This window comes from Neolamprologus multifasciatus, chromosome 12, assembly GCF_963576455.1.
Source record: "Neolamprologus multifasciatus chromosome 12, fNeoMul1.2, whole genome shotgun sequence".
Lineage (NCBI taxonomy): Eukaryota > Metazoa > Chordata > Actinopteri > Cichliformes > Cichlidae > Neolamprologus > Neolamprologus multifasciatus.
The window spans coordinates 16452332-16480127 of NC_140450.1; the positions used below are offsets into that span (position 1 = coordinate 16452332).

The 27796-nt window shown below is 39.0% G+C and overlaps 3 protein-coding genes across 5 annotated transcripts in view; 1 reads left to right on the top strand and 2 right to left on the bottom strand.

The window, feature by feature from the left end:
• Positions 1–9725, bottom strand: part of agtpbp1 (ATP/GTP binding carboxypeptidase 1) — a 28045-nt gene extending 18320 nt beyond the window's left edge. For 2 of the 3 annotated variants that reach the window (XM_085180279.1, XM_085180278.1), the window contains exons 1-9: positions 9616–9725; positions 8226–8284; positions 6939–7069; positions 2957–3024; positions 1326–1389; positions 973–1119; positions 449–580; positions 183–276; positions 10–47 (exon numbers count right to left, since the gene is read on the bottom strand). In XM_085180279.1, the coding sequence (XP_085036405.1) occupies positions 10–47; positions 183–276; positions 449–580; positions 973–1119; positions 1326–1389; positions 2957–3024; positions 6939–7069; positions 8226–8257 (706 nt within the window). In that variant the 5' untranslated portion in view covers positions 8258–8284; positions 9616–9725. Of the gene's footprint in view, positions 1–9; positions 48–182; positions 277–448; positions 581–972; positions 1120–1325; positions 1390–2956; positions 3025–4018; positions 4248–6938; positions 7070–8225; positions 8285–9615 lie in introns of those variants that run through there. The other variant, XM_085180280.1, reaches the window with a different exon arrangement.
• A 196-nt stretch (positions 9726–9921) lies between these two features.
• Positions 9922–26273, top strand: naa35 (N-alpha-acetyltransferase 35, NatC auxiliary subunit). The gene is made up of 23 exons (XM_085180281.1): positions 9922–10036; positions 12311–12439; positions 12550–12583; positions 12891–13005; positions 13152–13226; positions 13569–13736; positions 14060–14126; positions 14545–14588; positions 14700–14750; positions 15101–15184; positions 15570–15684; positions 16068–16246; positions 17080–17139; positions 17326–17432; positions 17985–18051; positions 18513–18611; positions 18721–18899; positions 19009–19145; positions 19299–19366; positions 19450–19590; positions 19690–19812; positions 20457–20537; positions 20755–26273. The coding sequence occupies exons 2-23, from the start codon at positions 12319–12321 to the stop codon at positions 20812–20814; spliced, it is 2175 nt and encodes a 724-aa protein (XP_085036407.1). The 5' UTR covers positions 9922–10036; positions 12311–12318; the 3' UTR covers positions 20815–26273.
• On the bottom strand, positions 25900–27458 carry LOC146506697 (kallikrein-15-like). Its single transcript, XM_085180282.1, has 5 exons — positions 27328–27458; positions 27060–27222; positions 26600–26901; positions 26382–26521; positions 25900–26273 (listed from the first exon to the last, which is right to left on the bottom strand). Exons 1-5 carry the CDS (start codon positions 27365–27367, stop codon positions 26124–26126), a joined length of 795 nt encoding a protein of 264 aa, XP_085036408.1. The 5' UTR covers positions 27368–27458; the 3' UTR covers positions 25900–26123.
• Between the last annotated feature and the right edge of the window lie 338 nt (positions 27459–27796).

Sequence of the window (27796 nt, forward strand, 5' to 3'; positions counted from 1 at the left end):
ATTACTCACTGGATTTGAGAAGTGCTCCAAGTGCATCCAGAGCTACCCTGTTGATTTAAAAACAAAAAAGATGGGGTAAGCAGAGTGTCCAACAGCAAATATGACACAACTATGGCCAGAGGCGTATGAATGTGGCTGTTTCAGGTCTGCAAAGGAGCCAGCATTGACAGTTAGACACTCACTTGAGCAGGCTGGTGTTCTTCTTGCTGTATGGTGCTATAATCTTGAACATCAGTTCCACTACTCCATTCTTGCCCAAAGAAATTGCATTCACCGCTATTACAGTAGAAATCAAAATCAAGCACAACTTAGAAGTAAACACAGCCAGTTCAGTTTAATTATTTTTATCAGCTGCTGTCTGGGATTCTGTAGTATTTTTTGGGACTACTTTGCTTGAACTTCACTAGAGATTATAATACATATACTGTGAGAGTTTACGGGGACTTACAGTTGGCCGAATAAACCCTGAGAACCTGCAGGCAGGGCAGAAGGAGTTTGGCATTCTGTAGATTCTGTTTGATCAGGCTGATGGTGACGTTCAGAGCTCCACTCAATCGGGCCTTCACACCAAACTTTCTGTCTGGACACACACAGGGTCCAATGTCCCAGCTCAGTAAATAAACAATACAAACGTTTGATTTTTCAGTACCTTCCCTCTATTTTTGTTTCTGAACAGAGGACGTGTTATCAGTTTTGCTTGTTGTTGTTTTTCTCCAAATGGCTTAAAGTTTTTTTCATTTATCCACTTAACACTGATAGCAAAGGCAGTGAAAACAGAACACTCACAAGGACATCATCGGTGTACAACTTCAACATACTTTTTAAATAAACATTACACATGTGGTGTCAGCAAAAACTTTTCATAATGTAAACATAACACTCTTTATTTACAAGCATGATGCCCAAAGCAAAACAAAAATAAGACAAAAATACAATCATCCAGTCTGTGTGTGTGTTGGACTGTGACATTACCTTTTGGGCCAACCTTGGCTAAGAGTGAGTGAAGCTGTAGCATGAGTTCCTCACTGGGAGGCAACTCTTTGCTGGCAGAGGTCAGGATCTGGAATAATATTCCTGTTCCTCCTTTGGACACAAACACTCCCATCCTGCGACCCCTGCCTGAGACAGAAAAGGATTGAGAGCATGAGAACCACATGAACTAGATACTGTAATTATTAATCCAATCAAAAAGTGTAATTTAACACCACATAACAATTTATTGGTAACAAAAATCAAAAAGTTCACATGTTTAGCAATTGATTGTGTTGTTAGAGCATGAACAAACTTGGTGAACAAAAAAATGAAGAAAAAAAATCTCCACTCACCCACAGTCAGCAGCTCACTAAGAATATACAAGATGTTCAGGGTGGTCTGAACGTCTCTGCTGTTCTGTAACAGTCACAAATAATACATTAGTTAAAAATTATTTGCACGGTAAATCTGAGAAATTTGTGTAATTACCTTGATGTTACTCTACATAAGTGTGAAATCGAATTCCAAATTGAATTCAGGGAACAAGGTGCTAGAAAATTGAGTCATAATGCAAGTCAGGTTGTGAAAAACTACACACACCCTTACTGCATCTATAGGAATTAAGAGGATAAGTAGCAGCCAGGTGCTTGGTCACAGAATCTCTATAAAAACAGACATTTTTGGCAATTTGCCGGTCTGGAGTATCCAGCTGTGTGTTAAAAAAGATGTCAGCAATCATCTTGGAAACGACATTATTGCTGTCCATCACTCTGGGAAGGGTTACATGGCCATTTCCAGATAATTAAAACTCATTTAAAGTCCTTCATTCGTCAGTGAGAAAGATTTTTCACAAATGAAAAGCATTCAAAGCAGCTGCCATTTTTCCCCAGGAGTGGACGTCCAAGGAGATTCACCTCAAGGTCAGACCATCTAATGCTCAAATGAACTGAGTTGATCTGAATGTGATCTGAACTGTCTCTCAGGTAGCATGTTAAATGTTAAAGTTCATGACAGTTCAGCTAGAAAACAGACTGAACAAGTGCAACGTGTTTGGAAGGGTTGCCAGGAGAAAAAACGTTTCTCTTAAAAAAAGGACACAGTAACACTCTTAGGTTAGCAAAGTCGCATCTGAACAAACCACAAGACTTTTGGAACAACGTCCTTTGGACAGATGAGACGTAAGCAGAGATGTTTGGCAGTAATGTGCAGCACCATGTTTGGTGAAAACTAAACACAGCATATGAGCACAAACAGGTCATACCAGCTGCTAAACATGGTGATGGAGGGGGTGATGATTTGGACTTGTTTTGCAATCATTCAGTGGAACATGAAGTCCTCTGTACCAGTACGAAGGATTCTAGAGTCAAATGTAAGGCCATCTCTCTGACAGCTAAAGCTGGCCCAAACTGGATCACGCAACAGGACATTAATCCCAAGCATAACAGCAAATCTACAACAGAATAGCTGAAAAAGAAAAGAGTCAAAGTGCTGTAATGGTCCAAAGTTGAGACCTCAATTTGACTGAACTGCTGTGGCAGGACCTAAAGAGAGCTATGGATAAATGAATGAAAACAAACCTCAATGACCCAAACCAATGTTGTGAAGAAGAGTGAACCAAAATTCCTCCACAACAACGTGAGAGACAGATAAAGTCATACAGAAAACAATTACTTAGTTATTGCTGCTAAAGGTGGTTCTATAAGCTCCTGAATCATGGGGTTTACTTAGTTTTTCACACAGTGCTTCTGCATTATGGTTTTTTGTTTTTGCAAAATAACAAAGCAACTTTTTTAATGATGTGTTCTGATATGTAAATCCTTAGAACTATATTATATACATGACTGTATGACAGTAATATCTTTTTAAATGATTTTATAATAAATTTCTTAAACATTATTGATCACTTAGATTGACAAAAAGCTCTCTTCAACAAGTCAGTAACAATTGAAATGCATAAGAACTCAAGTGTTGTTTGTGAACTGACCTCCAGTGAAGCCAGGATGACTTCCATGCCGCTGGAGCCTTTGGACATGACCTCTTTTCCACTCTTCTCTGTAATGCACAGCAAAGTCAACATGAACACAAAAGTTAAGGCTAACAGATTTGCACTGCAATTTTTGATTTCTTTGGAAATCACAATGTAATTTATACTGGAGTATGTAAAAACATCTAGTTTACTCACAGTTAGAAAACTCCTGCAACTCTCAGTGAGTAAAAACTGCATCTTTAAGGCACATTTTACAACTATGTCCTCAACCAGTCTTTGCAGTCTTTGTTTATATACTGACCTGCTCAAGAACAGCTGAAAAGGGTGACAAGGTCTTACAACAACCCCTACTCTTCATCTTCCCACCTCTTTAAATCCATACCCTATGTTTGTCCTGTTATTTAGGAGCTGACAGATTCCTGACCTCTAAAAAGGACAGTATTGTTCCTGTCCTGAATACAAAGGGATAATCAAGCACAAGTATTCGCCTTTGCAAAATGCTCTCAGCAGAAATTGTAGATGATTACAAATATAGAAATAAATGTCTTGAAATTGTATCTCAAAATGTGATACATACATGCCACATACTTTGCATATCTGAGGACCCATTCACATATACAAGTGCTCTGGAAAGTAAAGCAGTAACCTCTTGTTTCTGTTATGCCGACCTTTTAAAGCACTTCAACACCAACCCCACTAAAGAGTAATGAAGGGTCACACAAGGGCAACTGTATTGTTTGAATAATGATGATTAGTTTGTTTATATAAGAATCCTATAAAATAAACGGAACTTCGAGACTGAACAATCACCATTCATTTCAACTGTAATTTTTAGTCTGTAACAGCTGACAGTGAAAAATTATCACACATGAACTGAAATGCAATATACCGCAACTCTCACTCTACCCACTCAAAGTAATGTAGTAATGTATATATATATATATATATATATATATATATATATATATATATACATACATATATATATATATATATATATATATATATTTATTTATTTATTTATTTTTTTTAATTTACTCAAGGTGTTCTGAACTGTACCTGGTGTGTCCAAGGAAATCACAGATTGATGGTGTCTCCTGGTGTAGCGGTACTCCATTTGAGGATAAAAAGTTAAGAAGCTTTACATGAAACAGTGTCTATTTTCCAAAAGATCCCATTGAGGCTTCCACAGGAGTACTAAAACTGATTCAAAAAGCTTAACTCTTTGACACCTCAAATCATGTGTTGCCAAAGATTGAAAATCAAGGCTTTTCACTAACTCCTCAATTAGTCAGTCCAAGCCTCCTACTTTTCAACCGTACCTCTAACTCTGCCCTCCGAGTCAGGGCTCTCTGAAGCTGGTAATCAGCCCCTCTTCTGCCTTGATACCTTAAACTAATCCACAGACAGCTCCTATAGACATCAGCATAAGACAACTCTTGTTATGCAGAGGGGGTGGATGATACATTACCACCAAATGAAAACAGACACTACAATTCCCACAGGATCCATGCAATATGGAGAAAATTCAAAATTTTCATTCATTTTGCAGTAAACCAAATGTCCAAAGGTACAGTATGTGGAGTAATTATCTTCCTTTTCCCTTTTAAAATTATTTCAAGAGATGACATTTTGTCTGCCCTTACAGCACCTGACATTCCCTTGTTCTTTCTCGTGGTATTTCTTGACTGCCTCTTAAGCTCCTGAGACCCTGAACTTGAGACAAGAGTACAGCAAAGTCCATCCTGGGGTGTATAGTTACTGCATGCACGGTTACAGTCCTCGGCGCTCCCCTCAAACCGACGTCACACTCATACACATTTCAAGTTGAGACTGCAGGCATGGTGTCACGGACAGCCAGGCAACAGGTGAGAGAGGAACAGCTGATATTGCATGATTGATAGAGTCACAGACAAGCCTTTCCACTGTGCCCATCATTCATGATGGATTAACTAGGACGTTGCTTTGAAGGAGGAAGCAACAAGTTATGGAAAGACGAAAGGTGAAATTTAAGAAAAGTAAGAAAGAAGAAGTAGTTGGAAATCACATCATATCATGATTCAGCAGAATTTCTCAAAGGAGGAGGGGACTGACAAGCACTGAAAACCAGTAACTTAAAACTGTGCTACAGGACAACATTAGTTTATTATAATTATTATTATTAGTAGTAGTATTATATAATTATACTACTACTAATATTGTAATTATTATGTTATTATAAGTAAAAACAAAAATCTTGCAAAAATTTATTTTTTGCAAGATAGCATTTATTTGAAGATTGTGGGGTTTTTTTTAAGGTTTATAACTTTACCTTTGTAAAGGTTTGAGGTACGAGTTTCAAATGCTAAATGTTGTAAACACAGGATCAAAAGCCTCTGTGAGTTTGTTAATATAGCAAGTCCTTTAATTTTTAATTGTTACAGCAGCAGAACAATGCTGTTTGTTTTTTGTTTTTTAATTAGCTCCTTGCTAACCGATACTCATGTATCAGTGTGTTCGACACCTGGTGTGCCACCTTCTTCCGTTATGAGATCTTCGTCTCCGTTTTCCTTTCAAGGAGTAATCAGAGAATGGGGGTCACATCTTGACTGTCAACGAACTACTACATCTCAATTTACACACCAACCACACTTTAAGTTTTCTGCGAATTTGAGAATTTTCCCCACAACCTGAAGCTAGGCATCAAGGCATTTGTGAAATGTACAGATGGGTTTGAGAGGAAGAAATGTACTTAATAAATGGACAATAACTCTGATTCTGCTGCATTTGACTGAAATACAAATAAGACTTCTTTAAAGCTTTCACACATATCTATGCCTTTAAGCCTTAAAACAAGGTAGTCAATAACAACCAACTCTTCCACTTGGTCATTATAGTTCCATTGAAAGACTTCGAATGGTTCAAACTTTAAAATAATGTACATTTAATAGAAATTAAATGCTCAGAAACTGATTGATTTACAGCAAGAACCAACAGAAACCAATTAAGTCTTAAGATTAAATCCAAAGAACTCCAACAGGTGCCCAGCTTCTGCTGATAACTTAATCATTTTGCTGCAAACCCTCCATCTGTACAAAGACCAGATGTGTTTGAACACACTCTAAAACTATGCCCTCTGACACATTAGGCATATCTACTCATTATCATTCCCATCCATGGTTATTGTAATAAAGATTTCTCAGCTAACTGTAGTCATATTGTGCTCTGGCATTGGGCTCATTTTGTGGGATCAGCCAGAGACACTTATTGCGTTAGCACCTTCAATTAAGCCATTAATCTTATAAATGTGGGTGCATGCACATTATAAATAAATTTAAATACATCTTAAATGTTGTTTAAACTTCATATTTCAGGCCAAACCTTTTCTAGAATTGAAAGAAATGATTGTATCAGTTATGACTGGTGCGTCTATACATACATGACCATTAAAATAAAGGTTAGGGTTGTATCCTCATTAATTTTAAACACGAGCTTTAAAACAGTTGCACAAACAACTGCCCATTAGCAAGACTTGCATCCTGGAACTAAATATACCATTTTGTGGTTGCGTGACTATTCCAACAACTAAAGATGCAGTTTACAGACATGTACTTGTCTGTACACGTTCATACATGTCCAACAGATATACTGAAGATCTTCCAGATAATTACTGGGAGTTTTAAAAAAAGTGATTTCACAGCATCTTATCTCAAGTCCAAGGGAACATTTGTAGCAAAAATATGGAGGTGATCAAAAACCTCTGATCAATAATGTCGAATACTTGCTTACACAATCCAAACGAATCGCTTTGCAAATTGCAAGGAACTGCAGTTTTATAACTTATTACAGTGCCTGAATATTTTGCAGCTGTTTCCACTGCCAGCAATGCAATTCAAGGCCAGGACTGCTCACTGAGATCGCACTTGGCTCAAGATAACAAAACTATACCAGAGTTCAGGAGATTACATGTATCACTGTGCATGTTTGCACACATTCTTACCCTGTGTCTGTATGAGATGAAGGATCTTTGTAGTGACCTGTCTTGCTGTTTCGACATCCCTGACCATGGCCTCACCATTCATCCTTTCCAGTTGGCCCAGGAGCATCACTATCCTGGAGTTACTGGGAACCCTTGTAACAAATAAAATCAGTTTTTACTTTTAGAACAATGCATCCAACAGGATAATTCAGTTGCATGTTTAAAAAAAAATCAAGAAAAAACAACAACAACAAAAAACCACACAGGATGATCAACTGTGCCCTCAATTATGGGAAAAGGCTAATGTTATTAATCACAATGTGCAGTTGGCACCGGAAAACAAATGTAAAGCATGATCTAATATGTGCAGTGACCTCATATACTCACACTGAGTCAAGTGTGTCTCAGCCCACTTTTAGAAAGCATCCAATAAAAACATGTTACTTTTAGCAGTGCCGGTGATTACAAATTGGCAGTCTATGACTATATGACTCTAAAATTCATTTATTAAAGCTTTTCAACAAAGCTGTCTCTTTGTGTTTCACTTCATTTCTGGAGCACTGATCCGTCCTCCTCTTATAATCTTAGCTCAGTAGCACTCAGCTGGAAACCCGAGGTTAGAGGTCCGTTGTTGGTACAGCAACGGCAAATACTGGACCGAGAATCAAGACCCTGATTCTACCCAGGGGAGCAAAAATGTCTTATATGTCCTTATAAAGACAGATATAAAGAGAGAAGAAACGAGAGAGACAGAGAAAGTGTATGCTAAATACAGAATAGCAAAAAATGTCAGGAGTGAGGGAAGAATAGTGTATAAACAGAAAAAGGAAAAAACAGAACAAAAAATAGAAAGCCTAAATAAACATACTACATTAATCACTATGACGAGCACAGACACACACAAAAAAAAAAGATTTTGGAAAGCCAAAATACACCGAAGGTTTTTCAAAGTATATTGCCTCAGCATTAAGGACAGCTGTTATTTTCAGTCTTGACATATCGAATGGCTGTTTCAAGCAAGGTCCGCTAATTATCTACCAGTCTCTGCTCTGTTGCACAAGAAGAAAAGCAGGGTCAAACCCTTCTGCGAAGAGTCTTAACAAGGTAAAACAGAACAAAAGTGGAAGTGCATCATAACACTAAAGGCTCACTGAGACAGAGAGAGAGGGCGCGAGAGTGTGAACAGATGGCAGTGACAGAGCAGCCTTCAATCAGAAACATATGCACAAACATCACAAACCCCATGCCTGTTTGTGTTCACATCTGTAATGACATTTTTATTTGCTTTCTGAATGCAAATCAACTCACCCCTTCTCTGTGGCCATTTTGGGCTTGTTCATTTTTACGACATCAACATTTCAAGTCATCTGCAAGTGAAAGAACATGTAGATTAGATATGAAGAGGTTTTCAACACAATTTTAGAAACAAGCATGTTTGTCAACCTTTACCCCACTGGACTCCCTCTGTTGCAGCCAGGCTTGCTACTATGCCAAACCATTTCACAGAAAAGTTAAGTGTCCCTGGCTACAGTGTACGCATGCCTTGTGAGGTCACCCCACAGACAAGAAGCTGTCAACTTAGGGGACACACTGAGCAGAGAATCCATTAGTCTGCAAATATGCAGGTGCTCTGCAGCAGACTAAAAAACTGTCCTCTGTGTATCTGCCCAGCAGTGCATGCTGGGACCACCTAGGGGACACATTACCTCTCAACTGATTTCACACAAAACAAAAGGAGCTGTTCAACTCATCTCAGATATCCACACAAAACAGTCGCAGTCAAGGTAATGTGAGCACAAGGTTTGAAAGCACGTTAAACAAGTCAACTTAGTGCAGTATCATTAACCGAAACGGATGAGCAGGTGAATCCAAGAAGACTGGACGAGTTAGTGTGCTGCACTTTCAAAACAGAAGCATTTATGGGCTGAGATAAGATGGATCACAAACATGTGTTAGAGCGTGGTCATCATTGGTGCCTAATGTCATTTACTCCATTATTTTTAAACACAAGGGAGTTTTGTAATAACGTTATAATGTGCTAGAAATGTCCACACTAAAACACTTCATTACTTTAGAATTGAAGGTAAATAAGTAAAAAACACCTTTACTCCTTAACGAGACTTTTGCAAAGCGTACATGCCCATCATCCGTTTTACCAAAAGGACAGAGCCTAATCTAAGAGTGACAGCACAATCTATGGTCACGCCTTTGTTACAAACGGGCTAAAGAAGAGCAAAGATGAAACTGGAGGTCAGACCATGTACACGTTTAAAATTTGCTCAAGCAGTTATAAAATCTAACATGTTATAGAGGTCAGCTTACACAAGACTGCTGTAAACAAGTCGAAATAACCCTATAGAGCTACTTCACAATCCCCGATCCAAAATCCTTTAAGAAACCAGGGTCATTGCTCTCATTGCACCAGCTCACGGGGGTTGTCATGTTAGCGGGTTATTGGTGAAAAGGCAAACAGCTAGGCAAGCCTCTGTACGGTACATGTTTACAAGATGCTAAGTCAGGCAACCTAGCTGAAGCTGGTGGCCGCTGCACCTGCTGGGCTAGTCACTCATTAACGACTGGCTGTCTGCGCCAGCAGGCTAGCTAACTGAAGAATATGCTAACAAAAACAGCACACAGTAGATGTTAGCTGAAGCAGTGGTTCTTTAGAATGGCAACACAAAAGAGAAGATGTACAAACCTGTATGAAAAAGGAGCTGTTGTCCCGTTTAGGGTGGAGGACTAGTTGCGAGATAAGAGGCGACAGCTACTGTGCTCCTGAGCGTTGAAACGCCCTGATGATGATGATGAGATGAGAACAGACACAACTAGAGGGGGCAGTTAGTGAGCACCGCGAGAGTGGTTACGTCTTTGCGCGTGGTGTAAGCGGCATTTAATGCTACGATATGAACATCGTAAATTAGCTCACTGAATCCTTAAAACTCAAAAATCGTTTTATATCGTCACTGGTCTGATTTTAAGCCATAAGCGTTCCGTTAAGTTTGGCGTTCACAGGACTACATTTCCCATCGCTGCTGCTGATGACGTCATTCATGTGCGCCAATCTTTACAGTCTTCGGGGGGATCTTTGATTAGCTACATGGTTAATACAATATAGTAAGGTACGTGCTGATTTACAGCGAAAGTATAATTTCTAAGTAACAGTCTTTGTGTTTTATATACCTGAGTGGAATGGATTAACCTGTTAAAACATCCATAAGCAGCTTTTGTTCACAGAGAATACCCAGTGTCAGCAACATTAGCTTGTTTGCACACGGTAAAGCTAGCTAATGTGACGATTGGTGATAGCTAACTCATACCATCTCGTTTCTTTTAAAATTATGTATCTTGCCTAAGAGTTTTAGTACGCTTTTGAGGACTGTGTAAACTTAGGTGACCTTTTGACATCCATGTTATTAGTTTCAAAAAGGTATATGTTAGGAGACAAACAGTTACTACTTATCTCATTGATCATTTTACTGGCATTTAATCGGGTAATATCGATTTCTGATAGGCTTTTTATTCAGGCATCTATACAAGTGATTACCAGTGTTGCCTCTTATATGACCTTTAAACGTTATATATGTTACAGGTGAATGAACCAGTCATTTAAAAATGGTTTCAACTCTCCCTGACCACATCAGTTCATTAGTGTTGACGGCTGAGACTTTCCAGGGCACTCTGGAGTGCAGTTTACACCATTTTAGGCCATAACAAGCTTCTCAAGTCAGCTCGCATGTTAATCCTCTGTTGTTAGCTTAGATCAGCCTCGTCAAACTTCAATGAGTCAAGATCTAATGTAAACAAAAATGTGTAAAAGCTTTTAAGAACACACATAAATTGACACATTTCCAGTTGAAAAATAATAATGCATTGCGGTTTTAATGCTGAGAAGCAAAAAACAAGCTTTATGACTGATCAATGAATTATATTATAACGTTGGATCACATTCATTTTCTTACTGTACGTTAACTTTGAGCTGTGTTACAACTGTTACACTGCATGATGACGTTTTAAATGTTTATGTTTTTTATTATTAGGCCAAGGTACTTTACTCATACTAACCTTTCATAGCTCAGTAATAAAATTATATTTAATATACAGTATAATATACACTACCTTCAGAAGTCTTTTGAAACTGTAGATTATTCTACTCTACAAGCAATATAGAGCCAATATAGTTTTGGTCAGAAGTTTACATACATTCGTTATGGGCATGAATGTCATGGTAATTTTGGGCTTTTGATGACTTCTTTTAACTCTTCTTTTTCCACTGTGGAATGATTGTACAGTGTACATATATAATGACTTTAAAACAATTTTTAATTTACTTTGGATTTTCTCTAATCCACACAGGAAATCTATGTAAATATCTGAGGTGGTTCAAGACTTTTATTGGAAAGAAAATATTATGTAGAATTAAATAATGATTCTTAAAGGTCACCCCATGGAAATGTTATTTATGGTATAACAGGATCTATTTTAGGTTCATTACTTTTTTCCATCTATATTAATGACATGCCTCAGGCTGTGTCTCATGAACCTAAATCCTTTACGTGGATGATTCTGCTCATGTAGTTAGTGGAAATACGTCCTGAAGATCCATCCATCCATTTGCTTCCCCAGGAAGCAAAGAGTACACCCAGAGGCAGAGTACACCCTGGATAGCTCACCAGTCTGTTGCAGGGTTATCACAGAGAGACGGACAGCCATTCACACTCACAATCACACCAAACACCAGCTAACCTAACCCCACTAATCCTAGGGATATTGAACCTACATTCTCAAGAACTATGACCTGAGGAAAATATGATTTCACTTCAGCAAGGAAAACCTGATAAGATAAGAAACCTCTTAATCAAGTGTAACTCTTATGCCATTAGCTGAGCTAATTATGACAAGGACCTAGTACTAACTTTGAGCTAGAATTCATCAGGTACAAGCATGGCTATATCTGTTATTAAAATAAATACAAAAATGAGAAAAATGTTTTTATATAGGAAAATAAATCTTCCTTTTCAGTAAAGGAAAGAAAAAGTGTGGAGACATTGCAGATTTGGAGCTTTATGTGTGTGTGTTTATTTGTTTTTTTTCATATCCTCCATGTGTCTTTGTGGGGTTCCTGTGGGTGCTCTGGTGTCCTCCCACAAACCGTATGGTAATTGCTGATTCTAAATTGGCATTAAGTGTAGTTGTGCAAGTAGAGTTTATGGTTGTTTGCATCTCTGTGTTAGCATCACAGTGCTAACACAGAGACACAGAAACACAGAGGCTGCTGGCCCCCTCACTGCCTCCCTAAACTTTTAAGTTGGCTAGGCAGTTGGATGACTTAGCAAAATGCTTTACATTGGCATGCAATGGTTAATTTAATGTAATGTTTATCTATGTGTCTTAAGCTGTCACCATGGTGATGAAATCAGCAGTTGATGATGATGACACCGGCTGGGGGCTGGGTATCCCAGAAAAGATGAAAAACAACGCCAACTGGGTTGATATTACACATGAATTCAAAAGCGCCTGCAAAGGTAAGGTGCGTGTGTGCACGTGTGTGTGCACGTGTGTGTGTGTGTGTGTGCAGTTAAAAAAAGGGACTGACGTGTTTCTCCTTCCTTTTTGTCATCCTTTATTCATGCAGATTTGAACCTTGGAGAGTTGCTTCATGACAAGCTGTGAGTACACTAAAGTGCTTTTTTGAGTCCCTCAAATTAGAAACGAGCTTTTCATCTTACTGCTGCACAGATCTTCAATTAAAAAAGTTTTCATGTCCCAAAGTCATAGTTCAAAACATTGACTGCGCGGAGTAATTATAATGAAAGCTTCTAATGTTTTTGCCTCAAGTGACTTTGAATTTAATTGGGTTGATATTTGCATTCATTTTTGGATCGGTCCATAAATATTGTCAGTGTTTTTATGTTTTTATGTAGTGAACACAGAAAAAATGTTACAAAGGTCAAAAATGTTTTACTTCTGCTGCAGGTTTGGCTTGTTTGAAGCCATGTCAGCTATAGAGATGATGGATCCTAAGATGGATGCGGGAATGATCGGAAACCAGGTCAACAGGAAAGTGCTCAACTTTGAGCAAGCTATTAAGGTACTGATCTCTTTTTCATGGAATGAAAACAGTATACAGACCGAGAGGTAATGTAATCCTAGATTTAATTTTTCAGAGCTTAGTTTCATTTGTTTGTGTATATAAAACACATTTAACCACCTTATTTTGCTCTTTCTTTGTTCCAGGAGGGTGCCATCAAGGTCAAAGACCTCAGTCTTCCTGAACTCATCGGGATCATCGACACCTGTTTCTGCTGTTTGGTTAGTTAGCTTTTGCTTATTATAAGTCAACATTTTGAAAGTTATGTTCAAGTAATGTGCTGCCCCCTGTAATTCCTTTGTACTGTAGATTTTCTGTAATGTGACTGGATTGGAAAATGTTTGCTGCAGTAGTATTAGCTTAATCTATATTCTGTATTTGTAGCTGTTTAACGTTTTTATGCCATTTTTGTCTTTATTCGCTTGTAAAATTTGAGAAACACAATAAGCTTTGGCGAGATTACTGATACAGGTCGAGCCAGCGATGACTCAAACTGCGGACTCACTGATCAAGACATATTTATGTATGCATGTTTGTGTTTTCTAATATGTGTGTATATGTAGATAACATGGTTGGAGGGCCACTCACTGGCCCAGACTGTGTTTACCTGCCTCTATGTTCACAACCCTGACCTGATTGAGGAGCCAGCCCTCAAAGCTTTTGCCCTGGGCTTGCTGAAGGTGTGTGACATTTCCCGGGAAAAGGTCAACAAGGCTGCTGTGTTTGAAGAGGTGAGCAGTTTTCTGCTGTCAGTCAGTAAATGTTTGGTTACCGTGGTACTGCACGTTTCAATGTGGACATGAAGTCAGAACAGATAGCAGGTTAAAATTATGGGCCAACACAAAAAAAACCCAGGTGGGAAAGAAAAAGCTGTGAGTAAGTTATCTGAAAGATGGAGCTCAGTGTAGCATTTCAGGACCCAAAGAGCTTTAGTTTGATTGCAAATGTGTGTTGTTTAAATCTATTTGTTTGAAAAGTTGTTCTCGTAGTAGCCCATTTATAAAACTGCCATATGTCTGAATGGTGATTTTTTATCTTATATTTCTTTATGCAGGAGGATTTCCAGGCCATGACCTATGGCTTTAAGATGGCTAATAATGTCACAGATCTGCGGGTGACAGGTATGAAGACTTCCAGTCATAACTGAGTAAGGCTCAATATCAATCTCCAACCTAAAGCATAAAAATGAAACTCTTAACAACCTAAATGATACCATTCGAGTGCACAGGAGCACACATTGAGTAAGTCAGTTTGAGGCCTAGGATTGTGTGTTTGGGACTTTTTGTGGGTAATGCCCTCAGGCAGCATCTGCAGAATTAGACGTGCAACAAGGTTTAAAAATCTCTGCCAAAGAACACTTGATACTTTGACAGTAGGCCCTCGTGGTTTTAGCATAAACACACATCCAAGTTTATGAACCTGTGTGTACACATTGGGATTGGGCTTTAGTCTGCAGCATCAACTACAGTGTAGAGAGCTAAAGCAATTACAGGCAGACACTGTAATCATTCATCTCTCATGACGTATTAATCCCTTCAGGTATGCTGAAAGATGTAGAAGATGAATTACAGAGGAAAGTTAAGGTAATTATTCTTGTTGCTTTAAGTAAAGGCCATTGCCATTTCAATGACGCACTGATAATGCAAAAGCTTTTCTGACATGAGATGTTTCTGGGTTATTTTGTGCTCCGTCAGAGTACGCGCAGTCGACAAGGTGAGCAGCGAAACCCGGAGGTTGAGCTGGAGGTAAGTGAGATCATTCACACATTTGTGTTGAGTTTTTGCAACAGTTTTTTTTTCTAGAGGCATTTTCTTTAACTCCAGGAACAAATTATCTCACGTTTTTTTGTAATTTATACCTTTTGAGTCATATCTCACTACCAGCTTTATCTCTGTGTCAATAAAGAGTGTGGGACTCACATGACCTCTTAAAGACTCAGCTCTGGAATTTCCAGCTCTTTCAGTTATATAGTTATATAAAGAAAGGAAGGGGAAAAAAACAAGGAGACCCAAAAATGGACTTTTCTGAACAGTCTTTTAAAAAAACAGGTGTATTAATAGCTCTGCAATGTTCTCCCATGCTTTGTTTTTTTCAGCATCAACAGTGTCTGGCACTATTCAATAGAATAAAGTTCACACGCCTTCTACTGACTGCACTGATCGCCTTTACCAAGAAAGAGGTAATGCACATATCGACAAAAGCCCAGCAGCAGATAGAGACTGATTCTGTTTACTGCATGCATTAAACAGAGTTTTTCTTGTGACTACACATGTAAAGACAAGTAGTCCACATGTAGCTGAGGTATTGAGTTACCTTATCTAACATTTTTCCTTTATTTCTGAACAAAAATATGAGTAAATGAAGCAAAATATCTTAAAAACAAAACAAAGAATAATGGAGGAAGTTTGTTTTTTAACATTCCTGATGATTTTCTTCTGAGGATGAAATTTTGATGTGTTAGAAAAACCCTGATGTTTATATATAACTGTGATATTTACAAACTATATATACTTTTGTCAATAAGGGGGCTTGTTAGTAAGTGTTTTGTTTTGTGTCTTTATCAGACCAGCTCAGTGAGCGAGGCCCAGAAGCTCGTGGCACAGGCAGCTGACCTGTTATCCCCCATTCATTCCAGCATTCAGCATGGCATCCAGTCACAAAATGACACCACTAAAGGAGGTAGCACGCACATTCACATTTAATCTGTTAAGTGGAGTACAAGTTAAGCCTTTTTTTTGCAATTTGCAAGCCAACAGCTCAGCTACAGCTGCAAAAGATATGTTTAAAAATGGGTAATTAAAGAATTTGAGCATAAAATAATCATTCTGAGGCTCCAGTTGTTCAGTTAAGTCATCCTAATGGCAACCTAAAGTCCACACTGGATGTAACTTGTCTACACTAACAGTTTTCCTCACACAGAACTGAAAAAATCAACTTCTTTTCATTTACTTTGGTTTGGCAAGTCCTTAAAGATGATTCAGTTACATTTTTTTCCAAATGTGACCTGTGTTCATGTCTCTAATTTATGTTGTGATTTGTTTTGTTCCCTGTGATTGCTGCAGACCACCCCATCATGATGGGCTTTGAGCCTTTAGTCAACCAGAGATTGCTGCCACCCACCTTTCCTCGCTACGCCAAAATCATTAAGAGGGAGGACATGGTGGCGTATTTCAGCAAGCTTATAGAGCGCATTAAGACTGTTTGTGACGTGATCAACACTACCAACCTACATGGCATACTGGTAAATACATTTCCTGAGGTTTGTCTTGATGCATTCGTTTTTTATTAAGTTTTATTATAAACAAGCTTTTCAGGACATTAGAAAGTTTCTTCTAAAAACTAGACTGTTTCAGTTATGCACCAGATGCCCTCCCTGAGACAACCCCAAAGGGGATTTGTGTGTCCAGTTGGAAATATAAATTGAAATTAAAGCTGCAAGCAGGACTGAGAGAGCCCGCGCACTCTGGCACCATCGAGCCATGCCCAACACCTCCTGTGCCCACTAGGTGGCGACAAAGTATCCCAGTTAACAGTATGTCACACTGGAACCACCTATTAAAAGTTAATCTAGATTTGATAATGATTATAAGCTACTGCGCATTTCCTGTTCCAACTAGGCGGCGCTCAAACTATCGCTGACAAATGGTATATCAATCTGTTCAGAGCCACACTCTCATCATGCTTGTCAAGTCTGGTAGAGTTTGTTCAATCCGTTTTTGAGTTACAGCAGTTTCATGGCGAATGATCGAAATGTGGCGTGCCGCCACGACATCACCCCTTCCTGTTGGGTTTGGGGTGATGGGCCCCTGGACATTTTTGTCCGTCTTTGTATGTTACGCGTGTGTACCAAGTTTCATGTATACAGCTGTTCCAAACCAATAAAATATCTTATTTTTCATCGTGTGCCAAATTTCATGAATCTATGACTATGTTAAGACTTTCAAAAAGGCAATTCATTGGACAAAATAATAATAACAAGCAGCCTTCGCACGTTTCGTGCTCGGGCTCTAATTATAAAGTTTCTTCTATGATAACTTAAAGATTGTGTTTTGTTGTTGCTGATGTTTTTACCAGGACTTCTTCTGTGAATTCAGTGAGCAGTCTCCCTGTGTGCTCTCCAGATCTCTTCTTCAGGTAGATGAATACTTGCTTTCCTAAATCTTTCAAATGTACCTGTGGTTTTATTTTGGTGATCCGTGTAGATACGACCTATGCAAATATGAAAAATACTTGCATAGATATAAATAGTCCATAGATACTATGGAGTATTTAATAAAAAAGTAAATGAAACTACATTTCATTTTTTTCCCATCAATCCAGACGACATTCCTGATAGATAATAAAAAAGTGTTTGGCACCCACCTGATGCAAGACATGATTAAAGATGCTCTGAGGTACTTTGTCAGCCCACCAGTCCTCTCATACAAGTAAGTTGTGTTTATTTTAAATACTAAATGAGATTAGTTGGTCTGTTGTTTTGTCTCTAGCTTAGCTGTGATTTGAGGTTTGCAATATGCTTTTACCTGTATTGATTACTTTAACCTTTCTACCGTCAGAGGATAGTTGGTGCAACAGAAAAATATCAGGATATATATGACACAATAATGACATTACTGTAGGCTGAAATGAAACACAGTGAGAAATGAGATATGATGTGATCGGATTTAAAACACTTAATAACAATATCCTTTATAAACTAGTCAAATATCGTAACCACTTATTTAACATCTGATCATCAGTGGAAACATTGAACACACTGATATTGTATAATAAATGATAACAAGTGATTAGATATCATATAGCAGTGATCATTTGGCCTGCAGTTAAGCTACTGGATACACTTACTCTGAACGCACTGCAGTGTGTGAGTTCTGGTTGTAAACCTCAAATAGACAAGAAGCTAAGCTCCAGAACAAATGTCCCTTTGTTTGGCTCAGATTGACCTTGTCACATGTGTTGTTGTACCTTTGTCTCTCCAGGTGTTGTCTCTTCAACAATCACCAAGCGAAGGACTACATTGACTCTTTTGTTACACACTGCTCCAGGGTATGTTATTGCTGTGGCTCAAAGTCTCTATATCTAAGTCATTGTTTATTATATTTGACTCTCAGTAGCTGACTTAGAGGTAAATCGTATGAAAGTAGACATAGACATGTGTTTCCACCGTGGAGACTTATGTGTAATAAAATATAAACATCACAAACGTTTATCCCTATAATGGATTATGTTTATGATTGTTGTATGTATTCATTTTCTCTTGCCATTCACCCCCAACCTGCTGCAGGAGATGGCTGCCCTCTCCCTGAGCATGGTTCTGCTGGAGGTTTCTTCCTGTTAAAAGGAAGTTTTTCCTTCCCACTGTTGCCAAGTGGTTGTTCATAACGAGTCGTCTGATTGTTAGGGTTTATTTCTAATATTATAGAGACGTTACAATATGAAGGGCTTTGAGGTGACTGTTTTTGACTGAACTGGCGTAATATGAACTGAACTGAGTGTTTTCCCCATAGCCTTTCTGCAGCCTCATCCAGATCCACGGACACAACCGTGCTCGACAGAGAGACAAGCTGGGACACATTCTTGAAGAGTTTGCCACACTGCAAGATGAAGTGAGCTGCAGCTACGTTCATCCAAATCAGCTGTCTTTGCAGTTCGTGCTACAGGCAGTTTCTCTAAATTCATCAAGCAACCTCAGAACTCTTTCTTTGTGCTCTACAGGCTGAGAAGGTGGATGCAGCTCTGCATAGCTTACTGATGAAACTGGAGCCTCAACGACAGCATCTAGCCTGTCTTGGGACCTGGATCCTCTATCATAACCTGAGGATCATGATTCAGTACCTGCTGAGTGGCTTTGAGCTGGAGCTTTACAGCATGCATGAATATTATTACATTTACTGGTAAGATTGCATGCCTCTGTGAATTACTGGCAGAAGCTGAACTCTCTCTCTCCCACATAACCTGGGTGCAGGTTTGCTGTAAATGAGCATGTGTTTGTTTTGGTTGTAGGTACCTGTCAGAGTTCCTTTATGCGTGGCTGATGTCCACTCTAAGCAGAGCTGACTCCTCTCAGATGGCAGAAGAGCGGATTCTAGAGGAGCAGCTGAAAGGGCGCAGCAGCAAAAAGACCAAGAAGAAGAAGAAAGGTACATTTTGTTGTGTTGCTTTTATCTGAAGCGGATAACCACAACATACAAACTGAAGTCTGATCAGAAATGACCAATTCATTGTAGAAGTGGCGTCATCCTGTCGATATTTCTCCAAAGAGCACTGAAGTTATTGTTTCTGATTTTCTTCAGTTCGCCCTCTCAGCAAGGAGATTACCATGAGTCAAGCATACCAGAACATGTGTGCTGGCATGTACAAGGTAGGCATAAAAATAATGGCCTTTATTAGGCCACTTTTGGCACAACAAAGTGTAACATGCCCTTTCCCGGCCTTTCTCTTCAGACGATGGTAGCTCTGGATATGGATGGGAAGGTGCGTAAGCCTCAGTTTGAACTGGACAGCGAGCAGGTTCGCTATGAGCATCGCTTCGCCCCCTTCAACAGTGTGGTCACCCCTCCACCTGTGCACTACATCCAGTTCAAGGTACTGTGTCTTTTTATGGGCCTAATTCATCTTTTTCTTTTTTTTTTTAAATATTCCACTTTCTTTTTAAAATGTTTCTCCTCTTCTTGCCTATTTCAGGAGATGTCTGATCTGAAGAAATACAATCCTCCACCAGGCTCTGCAGACCTCTATCTCGCAGCTAGCAAACACTTTCAGCAGGCGAAGCTCATTCTTGAAAATGTGCCCAGTCCCGATCCGGAGGTCAGAAAGTCAAAATACTGTGAAATAAATACAGCGGTTTATGTTCATTAGCATTTGTTTAGTTAGGAAGTAAAACTCTTGAGATTAAGACTCTCTTTTACAAGAGAGTGCTGAGTCCAGATGTGTAGCATTAATCTTACATTCGAGCCAAACCTTATTTGGATGCATGCATGAAGCCCTGCGTTTAGCTATTACTAGGTAGATAGATGCCCATATAAACAAATGAGTAAATTGGTAAAATACTGCTCTGTCAATCACCAAAACTGAAACACAAACTTCCTAGATGGATTTTATCACCCAGCAAGCCATAATTTTAGTCACATAATTCATCACAGATGCTCCAAAAGGCACCAGCAGCACACACAGAGTGCAGAAGGCCAGTTTATAGATTCAAAGTAGTGACGGTGAGGCCTTACAGATACTGATCTGCTCCAGCTGCCTGTGTCCGAACATCGACACTTTGGCATCATTAGCTCCTGTGACTGTCCCTTGGTTTGAACACACTGTTCTATAATGTGGCTGCGATGCATAAAAGCAACGGTGTATGTAATTATCTTGGGGTGGTTTTCAATTTTATACAATGATATCTTATCTGCACTTGTTCTTGTCTTGTTCTATAACCACTCATCACTCTTTGATAACAGGTGAACCGTATACTGAAGGTGGCCAAACCTAATATTGTAGTTATGAAACTACTGGCTGGAGGTCATAAGAAGGAAACCAAGGTAACACATTACTTACATTACTTGTATTATTGTTTGTGTTTGTGTCAGCATTTACAGTTAATACAACGTAGATCTTTTAAGCTACAAACCAAAAGAATCAAACAAATACATTTGATAATTTAAATAGGAGTCGTTGATATTTTAAAAAGTACTAACTGTGTACATATTGGTTACATTGTGCTTCTCTTAATGCACCTATACATTTCTTTATCCTCAGGTGCTCCCAGAGTTTGACTTCTCAGCTCATAAGTACTTCCCCATAGTGAAGATTATTTGATCCCGCCCCGAGCCACAGGGTGACAGCGTTCCTCACCTGAACGGGTGTGCAGCGGCCCTGACCCAGACCCAACAGTTTGTGTGACACATTTAACTGTAACGCCATGCACAGGAGTGTCTGCACCTGACTCTTTTCTCACCTTTCTGAGAGATGAAACCAGAGAACTCACCACTGGACCTCAATGAGTGACAATATGCACATTTGTATTTCTGTGTGTGTGTTACAGAAGAGCCGATGTGCTTTTGTGCAAAGACCTGGCAGATGGATGCTGCCTGAAGAACAAGTCTTGCGAATGCTTATAAAGAGTGCTGTAATGATAATAGGTTCATATCATTAAATCATATGAAACTTTTTTGTATGTGTCTGCATGTTTATCTGAGGAACAGCGTTGAATCTATAAATGATGTCCTGTTAAAGCTTATTGTCCCTGACTTTATGTGATTACTGGACTGAGTCAGATTGAAAACTTGACAATACAATGTGCGGTCTCTGTAAAACAGAGGTGTGAAGCATAAGGCCCAAGATCTGACAATCTGGAAGAAACAAATAATTGGGGTGTTTTAGCTGTATTTTCATAAGTTTTGCAGTTTGGGGAAGGATCTTCCCCACAGCCATGCATACTGCACCAACGTAAATATCAATTTAATAAACAATTTAATGACAGAAAGTTGCTGGGGTTTTTTTTACTCTCTACTATTTAATTTATATTTTGGGTTTTTTTTTTTAGAATAGAATAGTTTTATTTTGAGGATGTCAAGATAGCTAAATTAAGAAAAAAGAACAGACAAAAGTAGAGACATCAAGTTGTCACAGTATCTCTCTACACAATGTTTATGCTCGAAAAGGAGTCAGATGAAGTTTACACTGACTTGTTCCTACTCCCTTATTTCAGATTCCATAACTTGTAAATCAGTGTTCAGAGTTCAACATATAATCCCAAAATATGAATGTTTATCTATGAACATGTCTACACTCATACAATACACACAAAAAACAACTGAAGCTCAATTCAGTTCAATTTTATTTATCCAGCGCCAAATCACAACAACAGCCGCCTCTAGGCGCTCTATATTGTAAGGTAGACCCTACAATAATATACAGTGGGGCAAAAAAGTACTTAGTCAGCCACCGATTGTGCAAGTTCCCCCACTTAAAATGATGACAGAGGTCAGTAATTTGCACCAGAGGTACACTTCAACTGTGAGAGACAGAATGTGAAAAAAAAATCCATGAATTCACATGGTAGGATTTGTAAAGAATTTATTCGTAAATCAGGGTGGAAAATAAGTATTTGGTCACCTCAAACAAGGAAAATCCCTGGGTCTCACAGACCTGTAACGTCTTCTGTAAGAAGCTTTTCTGTCCCCCACTCGTTACCTGTATGAATGGCACCTGTTTGACCTCATCATCTGTATAAAAGACACCTGTACACAGCCTCAACCAGTCAGACTCCAAACTCCGCCATGGCCAAGACCAAAGAGCTTTCGAAGGACACCAGGAAAAGAATTGTAGACCTGCACCAGACTGGGAAGAGTGAATCTACAATAGGCAAGCAGCTTGGTGTGAAAAAATCAACTGTGGGAGCAATCATCAGAAAATGGAAGACATACAAGACCACTGATAATCTCCCTCGATCTGGGGCTCCACGCAAGATCTCATCCCGTGGGGTCAAAATGATCATGAGAACGGTGAGCAAAGATCCCAGAACCACACGGGGGGACCTGGTGAATGACCTGCAGAGAGCTGGGACCAAAGTAACAAAGGTCACCATCAGTAACACACTACAACGGCAGGGAATCAAATCCCGCAGTGCCAGACGTGTTCCGCTGCTGAAGCCAGTGCATGTCCAGGCCCGTCTGAAGTTTGCCAGAGAGCACATGGATGATACAGCAGAGGATTGGGAGAATGTCATGTGGTCAGATGAAACCAAAGTAGAACTTTTTGGTATAAACTCAACTCGTCGTGTTTGGAGGAAGAAGAATACTGAGTTGCATCCCAAGAACACCATACCTACTGTGAAGCATGGGGGTGGAAACATCATGCTATGGGGCTGTTTTTCTGCCAAGGGGACAGGACGACTGATCCGTGTTAAGGACAGAATGAATGGGGCCAAGTATCGTGAGATTTTGAGCCAAAACCTCCTTCCATCAGTGAGAACTTTGAAGATGAAACAAGGCTGGGTCTTCCAACATGACAATGATCCAAAACACACCGCCTGGGCAACAAAGGAGTGGCTCCGTAAGAAGCATTTGAAAGTCCTGGAGTGGCCTAGCCAGTCTCCAGACCTCAACCCCATAGAAAATCTGTGGCGGGAGTTGAAAGTCCGTGTTGCTCGGCGACAGCCCCAAAACATCACTGCTCTTGAGAAGATCTGCATGGAGGAATGGGCCAAAATACCAGCTACTGTGTGTGCAAACCTGGTAAAGACCTATAGTAAACGTTTGACCTCTGTTATTGCCAACAAAGGTTATGTTACAAAGTATTGAGTTGTATTTTTGTTATTGACCAAATACTTATTTTCCACCCTGATTTACGAATAAATTCTTTACAAATCCTACCATGTGAATTCATGGATTTTTTTTTTTTTTTTTTTTTTTTTTTCACATTCTGTCTCTCACAGTTGAAGTGTACCTCTGGTGCAAATTACTGACCTCTGTCATCATTTTAAGTGGGGGAACTTGCACAATCGGTGGCTGACTAAATACTTTTTTGCCCCACTGTATACAGAGAAAAAACCCAACAATCATATGACTCCCTATGAGCAAGCACTTTGGCAACAGTGGGAAGAAAAAACTCCCTTTTAACAGGAAGAAACGTCCAGCAGAACCAGGCTCGGGGAGGGGCGGGGCCATCTGCTGCGACCGGTTGGGGTGAGAGAAGGAAGACAGGATAGAAGACATGCTGTGGAAAAGACTCACAAACCAAAAGATCAAACTACATTTTTACATTGGCTAAACACCCTGCGATGAACATTCCACTAAATCTCCCCTTTAAAATTGCTTTACAGTGTTTTCACAGAAAAAAAAAGACATTCTGTCAGTTAATTTTTTTTCATTTTTCTATTTTCAGAACAATCTGGGCAATGAGATACCAGAGCTTTCCGTCATTTTAAACATATATTTCTTACAATTGAGAAAATTTAATTTTCTCCAGCTTAAATATTTTGAAGATCTATCCCTCTGTTTGAAAAGTAATGTACTCCTATTTTACAGGCCAGGAACCATCAAGGCCTACCCCTTTTATTTAACACGAGAACACTACAGCCATCATCACACATCACAAGAAGACAAAAATATATTAATACAGTGCTGCAACAAAGTATTTACCTGCTTCACGATTGATTGATTTTTGGGTTTTTTTTTGTTTTTTTTGCATATTTGTCATACTCATATGTTTTAGATCATCAAAGAAATTTCAGGACAAGACAAAGATTGCCTGAGTAAAGCAATCAAGCATTTGGTTTAACTGACTATGAGTCTTTCTCATCTCTGGGCGAGAGGGAGGAATTGTGGCCCGCTCTTCTTTGGAAAATTGCCTCAGCCACACTGGAGGGATTTTAACCATGAGCGGCCCTTTTAAAATCATGCCAAAGCATCTAAATCTGATTTAACTCCGGACTTTGATTAGGCCACTCTGAAACCTTCATTTTATTTATTTTTTAAGCCATTCAGAGGTGGACTTGCTGCGTAACCCAAGAGTGCTTGAGCTTCAAGGGACAAACTGATGGCCGGACATTCTCCTTCAGGATTTCCTGGTAGAGATCAACATTCATGGTGCCATCAATCACAGCAGGTCATCCTGAAGCAGCATAGCAGACCCAGACTATCACACTACCACCACCGCGTTTGACTGTTAATATGATCTCATTTTTATGCAGTGCCAGTTTTACACTAACTAACAGGGCTCAAACCTTCCAAAAAGTTCAGCTTTCTTCGTCAGTCCGCAGAATATTTTCCCAAAAGTCTCAGGGATCATCGTGATGTTTTTTTTAGCAGATGTGAGACAAACCTTTGTGGGGTTCACCTTGAACTGTAATTTTTTAAGCAGCATGGACTTTCAGTCTGTCTGTAATTTAATGATTTTTTGGAAAATAAACAAAAAATGATCATTGTACCGTCTCAGGTTTCATCCTCAGTAAATTGAGGAAGCTTGTTGACAGATGATTTCCTCTCAAGCTTTGTAATCAGTATCCAGAGTGAGCTGACTGCATATCCAGTCCTTGAAAAAATAAAACATGTCTCAAAGACAGATGGCCACTAAGTGGCACTGGCTTCCAGAACGTTGTAGAATTGATTTTAAGATGTTATTGCTTTTGTTTAAGTCTCTGAATGGATTAGCTCCGTCATACCTCTCTGACCTTTTATCTAAAAATACTCCAAATAAAACTCTCAGGTCAGCTGATGTTGCTTCTAGGCTAAAAAAACAGAGGAGACCGGGCCTTTGTGATTGTTGGGCCAAACTTTGGAACAGTCTGCCCCTTCATATTAGGATCTCTCCAACACTCTACATTTTTAAAACACATCTGAAAACACATTTTTACTTTTTAGCTTTTAATTGCAACTGAGTTCGTGTTTTATTCTCTGTTTGTGTTTGTTCTAGTTTTTACGTGTTTTGCTATGTACAGCACTTTGGTCAACCTGTGTTTTTAAATGTGCTTATAAATAAATTGATTGAATTTAAATTGATAAATCTCATTCAAACGGAGAATCGGGCTTTATTGTAATGTTCGGTTTTGTGCAGAAATATTTTTATTGTGTTACACTTCAGGTACTTTATATTCTAAAATTAGAAAGTGTATTTTTAATAGAAACTACAGTTAAACCCAAATTCTACAGCATAGTCTCAATCATCTTGTATGTTGGGGGTATTCTAGCACATACTATAATCTGGAGTTGTGCTGATTTAACATAAATGAAGGAGATGATTTATTCTGCCAGCACTCAATCAACCGTGGGTCAGCCTGACATGACAAAACGTCTCATATGAAGTAAAAGTGTGCATGAAATTTGAAAGTGATCACATTTTTATGGAAAACAAACATCTGATATTCAAATGCCCCAAACAGACATCAGATAAGACATGAACTTCAGGTAACCATATCATTTTTATTCATAGATGAAAACAGTGGTTTCAGAGACAAATGGTTTAACTCACTTAGTATACAGAACCAAGCTGTTTATATTTCAACCATACTTGGTTTCAGCTTCTCTGGTCTCTGATCTTTTCCAGTTTATTTTAAATTCTTAGAATAAATTTGGAAAAATAAGAAATGACATTTTTAAGGGAAACTTATTTCCTCTGTGTTTTACTCATGGATTGTTCCGCATGGTGTCAACAATCCACTGTCTGTAGTGACAAATATTCAGCATTACAACAGGATTTGCACACTTATCAGCAGGGTTACTGACAATTATTCCATGTAAAATGCCGTTGTACTCCACAGCTGTACCAGCATCACCCTGGAAGACATTCAGACAAAGTTCAGAGGTTAGATCGTTTTAAATGTCAGTGTTTAAAGTTTAATATTAAAACCAACACGGGGTTAATATATCAAACAGTTTGCTTACAAAACAGGACTCCACGCCAGGTTTATGAGCACACATGGTGGTAGACTCATCACTAAAGTATTTACTATCAGGTTTATCATTCTCTCCACACTGAGCTATCTCAGTCATAGCACACTTTAAATTCTTGGGGTTGCTGGCCTCTGAGGAAATAAGAGAAAGCATTATTAAACTTATTTCTATTTCCAAAAACTGGATCTAGTGTCTGAGGGTTTCCTTACGTTTCACATTAGCTGTCTTGAAACCCCATCCTCCAATCTGAACAGGATCATTCATATTTGGTTTTTGACACCCTTCAACAGGAGGAAGCCTGATAGTGGGAAGTTTAGGATGCACATCCTCATTCAGTTTTATCAGCATAATATCATGGAGTTGATCACCGTCTTTGAAGGTAAACTGTTGTTTAGGATCAATGTTCTGCTCAAGATTTTTGGGGGATCCTGAAAAAAGATTCTTGAAAAAACCTTTAATTTGTTTCAATAATGGTGCTTGGTTGTTTAAGCCAATCTTCACTTTGACCATCCTGCAAAAAAAAAAAAAAAAGGAAAAAAAAGAAATTGATTTGTTTATTTCAGTACATAATATAATAACAACAATATTTGTGCTCCTGATGACACACTAGCTTTAAACACCATTCCCTCTCATTGGTGAAGTGACTCAACAAAAGCTGCAGTTTCTTACTGTTCGGCACAATGAGAAGCCGTGATGACCCAGCGGGTGTTAATCAGAGCACCTCCGCAGGTCTTGCCCCCCTGAACAGAGTCTATCTGGACATGATATTGCCTGTCCTCCTTACAGGATACTCCCCCAACAATCCTCTTCTCAATGTCTCCTGATGCACAACCTGACACGAGGAGGGAGAGATGGGTGAAAAGTGCACTCGTGCTAAATAATTTCCTTCCTTTTAAAAATGTGAACGTAGACAAGAATATGAAGGAAAACAACTCACCAGCGAGCACAAAAACAAAGACAAACGAAAGCATCATCATGGTCCCTCTGGATGTGGATAACTTCAGGTGACCAAAAGTCTGATCCTGCGTCTTTTTTATAGCATGAACCAAGTGGTGTGAGATGCCTAATATGGCAGTCAAATGTACCGTTAGGGTGGGACATGCAGAGGATTGGAGAAATGGGAAGGAGTGTATTTAAAATACTGAACAGGTTTTTGCATGCCAGCTGCACCTGACCTCCTGAACTAGAAGAACCAGTTTGGAGCCCCTTTTTACCTCAAACTAAACCTGTGGGATTCATTTCATTTTTTAAAGAATTTTAAGACAGGCCTTTTTAAATTTATATCACCTTAAACTCTACACTTCAAAATAAAATAGCTTAGCAGCCCTGTGCTTTTTTCATGTAACTCAGAGTATATTTATTGCAATATATGATGAATGATGATTTGATTTGGGCTTAAATTAAAA